The sequence below is a fragment of the Sebastes fasciatus genome, chromosome 4 (assembly GCF_043250625.1).
Source record: "Sebastes fasciatus isolate fSebFas1 chromosome 4, fSebFas1.pri, whole genome shotgun sequence".
NCBI classification, from domain to species: Eukaryota; Metazoa; Chordata; class Actinopteri; order Perciformes; family Sebastidae; genus Sebastes; species Sebastes fasciatus.
Window position 1 is genome coordinate 37,911,893 of NC_133798.1, and position 12,324 is coordinate 37,924,216.

Sequence of the window (12,324 nt, forward strand, 5' to 3'; positions counted from 1 at the left end):
TTGTTGAGATAACTGCTTGAAATGAAAGGATCATATCTGAACTCACAAGGAGGAAACAAGGACTTCAAGTGTTGTTAAAGACAATCGACAATAGACTGAAGTTCCAAAGTGACCCAAACTCTCGGTGTCAGAGGTCAATATTTTCATAATAAACATCCTTATCAAATTCATGAGTTCAGAGACAAAAATTCCCTTCTTCAAATCCACACATTTCCCACAGGAAATATGTAATCATGTCGTCAAAGATACGTAGTTCTTGCCAGACCAAAATGTTCTCATGTCATCTGATCTGTTTCTATATTTTTGTACTAGTAATATTCTCTGAGTTGTTTATTGACTTGTCATGCACTGTTTTTTTTTTTTTATTAAAATAAAGATCATGTCAACTGACATTTGTCTTGTAATTGTGTAAAAATATACTACATCAATAAATATGTAAGATACTGGTATCATATGAAACTAGAAAACATATCCATTATCTAATCCATCGGTACCAACCATGTCATACTAGCTTGTCGTGATGGAGGCTAAATAACGCTACGAAGTTACGCTAAATTTTGGAACATTTTGAACAGATTAAAAAAGTGTGATTAATTTAGTTGATTAACTATGGACAATCATGCAATTAATAGCAATTCAATATTTTAATAGATTGATATTGATTGTGTGTGTGTGTGTTCATGGTAAATAAGAGTGCTAGGTTGCTCTAATAAAATATTTGTGTATACAAAAATGTGACATAGTTATATTTAAAGGTCCCATATTGTAAAAAGTAAGATTTTCATGTCTTTTACATTATAAAGCAGGTTTAAGTGCTATATAAATACTGTTAAAGTATCGAAGCGCTCAATATACAGAGAAATACACACAGCCCATATACAGAAATTGTGCGTTTGAAACAAGCCGTTAGGATTTCTGTCCATTTGTGATGTCACAAATATACAATATTTAGACCAATTACACGGTTTTAAACGTAAACATTCTAAATGTGTCCCAGTTTATTTCCTGTTGCAGTGTATGTGAATAACATCAGCTGACAGGAAGTCAACGGCAACGCAATTCTGTTGCAATTCTGTTGCAATTCTTTTGAAATGCATTAAAACGGAGCGTTTCAGGCAGAGGGTGAATACGGGTATATTCAGACAGACAGTATGAGGAAAATAAAGTTGTTTTTTTTAACAATAAAGAATGTAAACATGTTCTAGTAGAAACACAAAATACAAGTATGAACCTGAAAATGAGCACGATATGGGACCTTTAATATAAAAAAAACTTTTTGCATTTGTGTCGACCATTTCTATCCAAACCAAAGCAGGCTCAAGCCAATACTATCAAAACATATATATATATGCCATTTATATGAACAAACGAGTAATATTAATTAAGTCAATAGACTGGTTGAGCTCATAAATGAATACATTATTTATATAAATAGATATTTGTGAAGAAGCAGTAGTATCAGACCCCGTCCAGAAGGAGGCGATAAAGCTCCACTAAACGGTTTGATAACCTCCATTAAACTCTAAGAAAACCAGTTTAACTACTAGACCCACTTTTGTTTACTTTCACGCGGTTAAAGCCTCAAAGAGAAGACGCCTCTCTGTGTCTGTTATACTCGGTTCTACTGTGCACATACAGGTCTGACTCCAGCAGCTCTACTCACTGATTCTCTCTCAACGTTTCGTGCAGAGTTTACATCAGAAACAGTTTGTTAACCAGCAGGAAGAGACTGTTGTTGTTCTGCAGAAACATTGTTGCAGTCTGACTGGAAACAATGGAGAAGATGAAGATGGGAACAGCATTGATTTACGATGAAGAGATGACCAAATACAAACTGCTCTGGGTCGAGTAAGTAACTGTTATTACTACTGTTATTATTACTGTTATTACTGCTGTTATTACTACTATTACTATTTTGTTGTTACTATTACAGAGTAACAACACATATTGGTGCAGATAGCGAGAATGCAATACCGTTAAGCCTGCATGAATTACTCTAAATATACTATATAATCTAACATTAGTGCAGGTTTAATTCCTCTGTGCTTATTGATCTGTTGGTACATGCATATTTTGGTTATCTTACTGAGTCCAAAGTTTTTCAATTCATCAATCAGATTAAGTATTTGTTATTATGAAGTAATAAATAGTAAATCATTACTCAGATTAGAGATTCGTCTCCTAGCCCGGACGGTTTAGTGAGGAGCACCCACATGTGTTTTAGCTCCATCTGATCTAGGATCTGCAAAAACGTGCAAAACAAACTCTCGCGAGACTTGCAGATACATGCTTAACCTTAACATTCTCGCGAGAGTTTCCCCCAGTTTGCAGGTTCCCTTCTAGACGCTACTGCTCCAAAGCCATTGTTATATACACTCTTATAACTGAGTTATTAAAAGCGTAAAGTTATCACATTCACTAGTTAAGTCTTTCAGAACTTCTTATTTACTCTTTGCTGGTTAGCTCTTACTGCTGTGTGCAAGTTTATAGACAATTTAGCTGTTTTTATCCAACAGAGTTTGATTTTTATAACTGATACATCGGGATAGCTCACATATTATAGGAGAGATTTTTCTGCTTGTGTTTGTGCCATACGGTTAATGTGCACATACATAATCTAACAAAAACTTCTACCTTAAGATCACTGTTTAATTTGTTAAAGAGAATTACTAGTGTTGCATTTTCAGCACCAATTCCTCTTTTTATACTATTTTTTGTATTCTTTATTTAAGGGAAGGTCCCCACCTCTTGTTATCTGTTTTTTTAGGATGTTTATGCACAAAAAGTGCCAAAATAAAAAATGATTAAACCACGAAATACCTCCTTATCTTATATGTTTTTATATGTAAGACCTTCTTATCTTATATGTTCTTATTTTATATGTTTTTGTCTGTTTTTTATTTTTTATTTGAAGCACATTGAGTCTGTCGTATGAAATGTGCTATATAAATAAAATTGTATTTGAATTTCCGCTGTACTGAATTAAGGTACAGATCAAAACATCCACTAGAATAATATACAAATCTTGAACTCAAAATTCAACCGTATGGAACATAATTTGAATATTTTTTTTCTCTCCAGCCCCATGTGTAAGATCGAGGTACCCGAGCGTCTGACAGTGAGTCATGAAGCTTTGATAAAGACCGGTCTTGCTGGCCGTTGCGTCTCCGTTCCCGTCCGCGAGGCGACGGATGCAGACATCCTGCTGGTTCACAGGTCAGTCCTGATGTGTCGACAAAGAGCCCCCACCTGGTTCGGTTAAATGTTCTTCCTCTGAAATAAATACCTGAAACCACTCAGCTACATGTACTTTGCTGTTAACAGTGAGGAGTACTTGGAGGCAGTGAAGAAGACCCCCTATATGACTCTGGAGGACCTGAAGGAGTTCACCCTGCTGTATGGGGACGTCTACTTCCACCCGGTTAGTCCTACACTTCATATTCTTAATAACTGAGTTACTATATGTCAGCTTCACTCCTAGTCCTGGCTAACCTTTCCTCTTCATCATTTACTGTCCTAGAACATCTATCACTGTGCCAAGCTGGCTGCAGGCGCCGCACTGCAACTAGTGGACAGTGTCATGACGGGGAAGGTGAGGAACGGCATGGCTCTGGTCAGGTGAGGCCATTAACCAGTGAGGGAGTGTGTACAGAGTCTCTTTTTTGTTGTTTAGTATTGATTAGAGCTGTCAAAGTTAATGCAAAAATACTGCGTTAATGTTTTAACGGCACTAGTTTCTTTAACGCATTAACACAATTTGTGTTTTTTAGGTTAGCGTGGGCTCAGTTTTAAAGCTAGAGTGAGAGATACTGTCAAAGTTACACTAATGTGAATGGGTTCTATGGGTACCCACGAGTCTCCCCTTTACAGACATGCCCATTTTATGATAATCACATGCAGTTTGGGGCAAGTCATAGTCAAGTCAGCACACTGACACACTGACAGCTGTTGTTGCCTGTTGAGTCTGAAAAACGTCTGAAAAATAAAGTCAGACAAAATTCCGAAAAAAAAGTTCTGAAAAAAGTCTGAACAAAAAGTCTGAAAAAAGTTCGAAAAAAAGTCTGAAAAATAAAGTCTGAAATATGTCTGGAAAAAAAAGTCTGAAAAATGTAAAAAAAAAAAAAAGTCTGAAAAATGTAAAAAAAAAAAGTCTGAAAAATAAAGTCAAGAAAAGGTCTGAAAAATAAAGTCAGAAATATGTCGGAAAAATAAAGTCAGAAAAAATATTTGAAAAAAAAGCCTGAAAATTGTCTGAACAAAAAGTCTGAAAAATGTTCGAAAAGAAAGTGAAAAAAACAGTCCAAAAAATAGTCTGAAAAAAAAAGTGTGGAAAATAAAGTCAGGAAAAAGTCTGGAAAAAAAAGTCTGAAAAATGTAAAAAAAAAAAAAAGTCTGAAAAATGTAAAAAAAAAAAGTCTGAAAAATAAAGTCAAGAAAAAGTCGGAAAAATAAAGTCAGAAAAAATATTTGAAAAAAAAGCCTGAAAATTGTCTGAACAAAAAGTCTGAAAAATGTTCGAAAAGAAAGTCTGAAAAAAACAGTCCAAAAAATAGTCTGAAAAAAAAAGTGTGGAAAATAAAGTCAGGAAAAAGTCTGAAAAAAAAAGTCTGAAAAATGTTCGAAAGAAAAGTCTGAAAAATAAGGTCAGGAAAAAGTCTGAAAAAAAATCTGAAAAAAAAGTCTGAAAAATAAAGTCAGGAAAAAGTCTGAAAAAGAAAAGTTCTGAAAAATGTTCGAAAAGAAAGTCGGAAAAAAGTCGCAAAAAAAAGTCGCAAAAATGTTCGAAAAAAAGTCTGAAATATGTCTGAAAGATAAAGTCTGAAAAAATTCCGAAAAAGAAAAGTTCTGAAAAATGTTCGAAGAGAAAAGTCTGAAAAAAGTCTGAAAAATGTTCGAAAAGAGAGTCTGAAAAAAGTCTGAAAAAAAGTCTGAACAAAAAGTCTGAAAAAAGTTCGAAAAAAAGTCTGATAAACAAAGTCTGAAAAAAGTCTGAAAAAAAGTCTGAAAAAAAAGTCTGAAAAATGTAAAAAAAAAAAAAAAGGTCTGAAAAATGTAAAAAAAAAAAAGTCTGAAAAATAAAGTCAGAAAAAATATTTGAAAAAAAAGCCTGAAAATTGTCTGAACAAAAAGTCTGAAAAATGTTCGAAAAGAAAGTCTGAAAAAATAGTCCAAAAAATAGTCTGAAAAAAAAAGTGTGGAAAATAAAGTCAGGAAAAAGTCTGAAAAAAAAGTCTGAAAAATGTTCGAAAGAAAAGTCTGAAAAATAAGGTCAGGAAAAAGTCTGAAAAAAAATCTGAAAAAAAAGTCTGAAAAATAAAGTCCGATAAAAAGGTCTGAAAAATAAAGTCAGGAAAAAGTCTGAAAAAAAAGTCTGAAAAAAAAAGTCTGAAAAATAAAGTCTGAAAAAAATTCCGAAAAAGAAAAGTTCTAAAAAATGTTCGAAAAGAAAGTCGGAAAAAAGTCGCAAAAAAAAGTCGCAAAAAAAGTCGCAAAAAAAAGTCGCAAAAATTTTTGAAAAAAAGTCTGAAATATGTCTGAAAAATAAAGTCTGAAAAAATTCCGAAAAAGAAAAGTTCTGAAAAATGTTCGAAGAGAAAAGTCGGAAAAAGGTCTGAAAAAAAAGTCGGAAAAATGTTCGAAGAGAGTCTGAAAAAAGTCTGAAAAAAAGTCTGAAAAAAAGTCTGAAAAAAAGTCTGAAAAAAGTCTGAAAAAGAAAAGTTTGAAAAAGGTCTGAAAAAAAAGTCTGAAAAATGTTCGAAAAAAAGTCTGAAAAATAAAGTCAGGAAAAAGTCTGAAAAAAAGTCTGAAAAAACAGTCTGAGTAAAACATTCTGATATAAAGTTCTCACAAAATAGGTGAGCTTTCCTGTGGTCTATTTGTAGTGCTAAGGCTCAGACTGATTTTCCCAATGATTGCAATAGATTTAATTCTTGAACATGTGTCTAATGTAAGAAACAGTGAGAAGTGTTTTGCAGAACTGCAAACAGAGGCGAGGCAGAAAATGTGTTTTTGCTTCTGGTATCTTTGTTTAAGGCGTGGTTACAAAACTGAACAATATAACAGGCTAAAAAAGTTAATTTGTCATATAAAACTTTGAGGGCTGGTCCCAACTATATGAGGAATTTGATGTAGATAAACTTTTAGGGATGAATTTGGGATTTGTGGAACTAAAATAGCATTTCGGCAGCTCCTACATAAATACCAAATATTTGTTTACAGCAAATTCTTAAATTGGCTTCTTTTTATATCATTATAAGCATTTGTTTGTAAGTTTAACTGATGTCTAAGGTTTTTATTCTCTGTATAGGCTAAATGATTTATAAATTACTGCATAAAGTCCTGACATCACTTCTCTGTCGTTGACAGACCACCAGGACACCACAGTATGCGCAGCGCTGCCAACGGATTCTGTGTGTTCAATAACGTGGCCATAGCAGCTCGATATGCCAAGCAAAAACACGGGGTCAAGAGGTAACTTTAGATTGTTTTGTTGATTCTTGCGAGACCTGCTGTTGTTAGTTCTGCCACAATATATGTATTGACTTATTTATATATTTTCAGGGTGTTGATAGTTGACTGGGATATACATCACGGTCAAGGGGTGCAGTACTGTTTTGAAGATGATCCAAGGTGAGTCTTGTTCTAACTGACTTGTTAACTTGTTTACACGGATGTTTTCTTCTGACATAATACATTCTGCATACTACATTTTTGAATTCCCAGCGTGCTCTACTTCTCATGGCACCGCTACGAGCATCAGAAATTCTGGCCTCAACTTAGAGAATCAGACTACGACAGCGTCGGCAAAGAGAAAGGGGCAGGATTCAATATAAATGTACCGTGGAACAAAGTAAGTAACTACAGAAACACTTGGAAGTTATTATAAATCATTTTTGAATTTGCTTCTTTTAAAAATGTTGCTTGCTTGCGATTTTCAAGGTTAGAGTGAAGATACTATCAAACTTGCTCTAAATTTTGCGAGGAAAAACTGGCATGTCCATTTTCAAAGGGGTCCCTTGACCTCTGACCTCCAGATGTGTGAATGTAAATGGGTTCTATGGGTACCCACGAGTCTCCCCTTTACAGACATGCCCACTTTATGATAATCACATGCAGTTTGGGGCAAGTCATAGTCAAGTCAGCACACTGACACACTGACAGCTGTTGTTGCCTGTTGGGCTGCAGTTTGACATGTTATGATTTGAACATATTGTTTTATGCTAAATGCAGTACCTGTGAGGGTTTCTGGACAATATCTGTCATTGTTTTGTGTTGTTAAATGATTTACAATAATAAATATATACATACATTTGCACAAAGCAGCATATTTGTCCACTCCCATGTTGATAAGAGTATTAAATACTTGACAAATCTCCCTTTAAGGTTCATTTAGAACTGATAAGAAATGTGTGATTAATTAATCTTTTAATCGAATATTTCAATCGATTGTCAGCCCTAGTGTTAAATCATCAAATTAGGATAAATTCTCATCATAAGGTCACAGAGCCCAAAGTGGTGTTTTTATTTGCTTTCTTAATCTGACCACCAGGTAAAATATGCAGTTTATACAATTGAACAAACAAGCAGCTTTAAGATGACGCCAGAAAATGTTCCTGTATTTTTATGCATTCATGATGTAAAACTTTGATGGATGTGTGCACACGTTGATGTGTGTGTATATGAATGTTTAATCTTTTCAGGTAGGAATGAAGAACAGTGACTATCTTTCAGTCTTCTGTCACGTCCTCCTGCCGGTCGCATACGAGGTAAGGCGTTTTGAAAAATTCACATCTTGCTAACAGACACTGATGTGTTGGAAATGATTTCTGTCAATATATGATTAATTAATGTGATTCTTTTTCACAGTTCAACCCAGACTTGGTCCTGGTGTGTGCAGGCTTTGACTCAGCCATCGGTGACCCTGAGGTACTGAATATAAATAGCTTGAAATACAATTGCTGTAGATTTTTCTATATATCCTTTTTTTTGTGGCCGCTTTATTAGGTACACCTGCACAATCTATTGCAACAGCTGTGCCATACATTCTACTTTACAAGGTTTATAATGTTCAGTTTTTGGTGACATTGTTGGAAATGTGTAAATTAAATTATATGTTTATTACTGACTGAGGTAATAGTTAGCGGTGGTGTTGCACTACTAGACTGCATTATATATTATATGTACTGTATATAATGCAGTCCAGTACAACGTTGTTTCAAATGTTTTTATTGTGAAGCGTCATTTTTCCAAAATAGCAAAACATAGTATCATCGCTTCTTTTCATATAAATAAACAGAATGTCAAAACACTCTTCAAAAATAAATACATAAAAAAGGAAAATGAATAAATACTGAATAATAAAATAAATAAATAGATAGATAGATAAATAAATAAAAAATAAATAAATACAAATAATAATGCTAAATGAAAAGCGGTGATAATAATCATGACAACAACAATACTGAAAATAATACTATTACTTGTATAACTTCACCTACAAAATGTTCTAGCCAACATATGAAGGAAACAACACAAGACCTCTAACCCCTAACCAGCGTTGTCTACCTCGTCTCCACCCCCACCCCGGACTGCAGTCATGATTCGGTTCAGTCCAGCAACATCATCACTATCTATGACCTCAATGCTAACACATAAAACTGCATCATGAAAGTAGACTTTATGCAGTTGCATCATAAAAGTAGACTTTATGGCAGAAGAGTTGTATTGGATTTCATTACATTTTACAGGTGTACCTAATAAAGTGCCCACACTGAGTGCATGCACCCTTGCACTTGTGTCCTGTTGCTCTTTTATCTCATGGCGTCTGAGTACTGTAACCGTGCCCAGTCTGTTTGCCATCATTGAGACATGACACGGTAACCTGACTTCAGTCTTTACTTTCAGGGTGAAATGTGCGCCAGCCCCGACATCTTCGCCCACCTCACTCACCTCCTGATGAACCTCGCAGGAGGGAAACTGTGTGCTGTGCTGGAGGTCAGACCACAGATATACAAACACAAACATACATATTGCTGCCATCGTGATGGAGGAACGTTTGGTTGTAAAAGGTTTTCCTGTGTGCATATTTTTTCCAGGGAGGATACAACTTGACTGCCCTCTCCCAGTCTGTGTGTCAAACTGTTCAAACTTTGCTTGGAGATCCTGCGCCTCGACCTGCAAACCTCGAGGGTCCCTGTACAAGGTCGGTGTCACCGTCGGTTAAATATTGTGCGTGTGTTTAATAACCGTAGTGACTTTATTTTTCTCTTTTTCAGTGCACTTGAGACCCTTCACTGTGTCCGGTCAGCTCACAGGCCGTACTGGTCCTGCCTCAAACATGCAGGTATATAGTATCCACCTTATTCTTTAAAAGAGAACTCCACCGCCTACATTACCCACAATGCAACTCCGCCACTGACAGTTCGGCTGAGATTCAGGCATGTTATGATAGTAACGGCTAATGTAACCTCTAGCATCAATCACAGATGACTTTTATATTCACTGCTTCATAAAATACTCCCATTACTCCTTCCTCCAGCTGAGCTGCCCTCCTCTGATGTCAGCACAAAGCGCGTTAAATTAGCAGCAGAAGAAGAAGAAGAAGAAGAAGAAGAAAGGCTGGAGAAGGGAGAAGAGGAGAAAAGTGCAGAGGAAAAGGTGTGGCCAGAGCCTCCGATACGTGTCAATCCTCCTGTTCGCACTGCTTTAGTCCTCCCTGATGGTGAGGCCACTCCGGATGGATGTCAACGCTTCAGCTCATCAGAGGATCCAGTCACAGTCAACAAACTCCGGTATGGAGCTTTGACTGGTAATTAACATCATTCATAGTCACAGACTTTATTTCTTATTATCGACACAGGAAGAGTTTATCAGAGGAGGAGCTGAATTCAAAAGATTATTTATAATTATCACAAAAATGTGTTGTTGTTTTTCCCACAATTAGGGAGAATTTCCTCAAAGATGCAGACGACAGCAATGCAACTCTCACAACTCTCTCCAGTCTTATTGCCCTCGTAGAGAAGATGGAGAAGAATGAGGTACAGTCTGGATATTATTATTATTATTTGTGTCTTCTGTTTTCGAGTGCTGTGATATGATCTGCTTTTCTGACCTGCCTACATGCAAGCTGATGTCATTATATTTAATTACCGCCTCTCAGATCTGCAATGGCTTGGCGCTGGTTCCTGACGTCTCCATGGCGATGAAGTGTGTTGTCCAGCATGCTGCAACTGCTCCCAACAACAGGTATAGCAATGTGCATCTAATCCGTATGGACAGTGACTGTATGTTTTAATATTACTGAGATAGAAAAAGATAAGAGAGAGATTGACTCCTGCATCCACCCTTAAAGGAATAGTTCTACATGTTTACTTTGCTTGGTTACTTGCCGAGAGTGAGATGAAAGATTGATACCACTCTCATGTGTGTACTCTAAATATGAGGCTAAAGCCAGGAGACGGTTAGCTGAGCTTAACTTAAAGACTGCAAACAGGGGGCGATGAACTGAAGTATCAAGATCTGCCACCACTTTCTCCTCATGCAGGGTTTTGGTCGTGTGTGTTGGAGACGCGGTGGTCCCGAGTCAAGTCACAGAGGACGGGTAAATATCATTTGTGTGTCCCTGAATTAGACTTTGTGATAAAACTTGTCCCCCCATGGGCAAATGACAAAAACACACATTTTTGTCTGCACCAGTAAGATGAACAACAAATCTTTCCATCTTTAGGAAAACACTCCTGGTGCAGTTCAGCAACAAGGAGTCAGAGGAACCGACGTGCAAATATCACATCCTTGTGTGTCTGAAGAAGGTACCGTAGTGTGTATTACAATAGTAGAATAGTAGATGATTATGCCCCTCTGTGCATGAGTATTTTATGTGCAGGGGATGTGTGTGTGTGTGCGTGTTAGATGATAGATTTGTGAACACATCCCGAGTGTTTGTGTGTGTGTTTGTTCGTCCACAGGGCTGCAGTGACGTGTCGGGGTTCACACAAGCTGTGTTGGGCGTCCTTCTGCCTCTGGGATACGAGTATGACCCCGGTCTGGTTCTGTTGGTTCGGACGCCGGATAGCGGGCTGTGTGACGGTGTGTGGCAACAACTAACAAGCCTGCTGCAGGGCCTCGCACAGGGACACACACTTGTGCTCATGCAGGTAAGACGGAGAAGAAGAAGTATAAGTGTTAATCTTTGGCTTCATTTTCGGGGACGTTTAGATGGCAGGTTGTTCTACTTATGTGGTTCGTAATTTTGTAATTTCAGGAAGGTGAGAGGTCGTGTGTCGGCCCCACAGCCTCGTCTCTCCTCGGGGACGCTGCCCCCTCTCTAGGACAGATTCATGCTCCTCTACCGGAGGACGTGGAGGCGCTGGAGAGACTGAGACACAGACTGCAGACAGACTGGAAGCTACTGCAGAATACAGGTGAATTCACAACAGCAGCATCACAAAGCAACATTACACATAATGCGACATCCACAGAGTTTAAAATGACCTGTACTAAATATATTAACAGGAACTTCTGTCTCCTAAAAACAGCACCGGACACTGGAGGAAGTGAAGAGCACTGAAGCCGATCCTGCTCCTTTTTTTGAAGAAATCAGTTGAAGCACGTCAATCAAAAGTCTTGATACAATTTTGTATTTTTTTGCAATGTTTTATTGTCCAAATGCACCTTTTATCATTCACACCGTGCTTTAAAATAAACTGTTTTTTTCTAAACAAACAAACTGAAATATTGTGAACCTCAAATTGTGCTTTTGATGCATTGATTAACAACTCAGTTATTAAGTTATTAATCTGTTATGCTTTTAAATGTTTCTTTACATCAGTAATGTCTGGACAAATACAGGCCTGTGTTATGAATTATGATGACATTTTTCTTATTTCTATTATTTCTGTGTGAATTTGTCTCAAATCTATGTTGTGAAAAGTTAACATTTTCTCATGTATTTGTTGTTAACCCTGTAGGTCATTTTGTGATAGTAAATAATATCAAATGTTATCCATATGGATATATAATATCCAAATGTTTATACATGATTACCAAATAGTGGATCTTGAATAACTTTAATTATTTTTTTGTTGATCTTGTTACAAACTTCTGTCTTAATAATGATTCAAACTTATAGTAATATAACACTGATAGACACCATTCTACATAATGAATACTTTTGATACTGTACATTAATGCACATTTTGCTGATAATACTTCTGTATTGTTACTCAAGTAGAATTTTTAATGCAGGACTTTTACTTGTAATTAAGTATTTTATAGTGTAGTGCTGCTACTTTCACATGAATGATCACAATACCTGTCATATTTAAC

The 12,324-nt window shown here is 36.4% G+C and overlaps 1 protein-coding gene across 2 annotated transcripts; it reads left to right on the top strand.

The window, feature by feature from the left end:
• The first annotated feature begins 1,551 nt into the window (after positions 1-1,551).
• On the top strand, positions 1,552-11,725 carry hdac10 (histone deacetylase 10). Of its 2 annotated transcripts, XM_074634003.1 has the most exons (20): positions 1,552-1,848; positions 3,082-3,216; positions 3,325-3,421; positions 3,521-3,618; positions 6,367-6,471; positions 6,562-6,630; positions 6,724-6,850; positions 7,701-7,766; positions 7,867-7,926; positions 8,905-8,994; positions 9,096-9,202; positions 9,276-9,343; positions 9,539-9,791; positions 9,944-10,037; positions 10,160-10,245; positions 10,544-10,600; positions 10,727-10,808; positions 10,965-11,153; positions 11,261-11,420; positions 11,535-11,725. In XM_074634003.1, the coding sequence occupies exons 1-20, from the start codon at positions 1,775-1,777 to the stop codon at positions 11,564-11,566; spliced, it is 2,049 nt and encodes a 682-aa protein (XP_074490104.1). In that variant the 5' UTR covers positions 1,552-1,774; the 3' UTR covers positions 11,567-11,725. The 2 variants fall into 2 exon arrangements, with proteins under 2 accessions (XP_074490104.1, XP_074490103.1); XM_074634002.1 differs by having other exon boundaries at positions 11,261-11,725.
• The last annotated feature ends 599 nt before the right edge of the window (positions 11,726-12,324 follow it).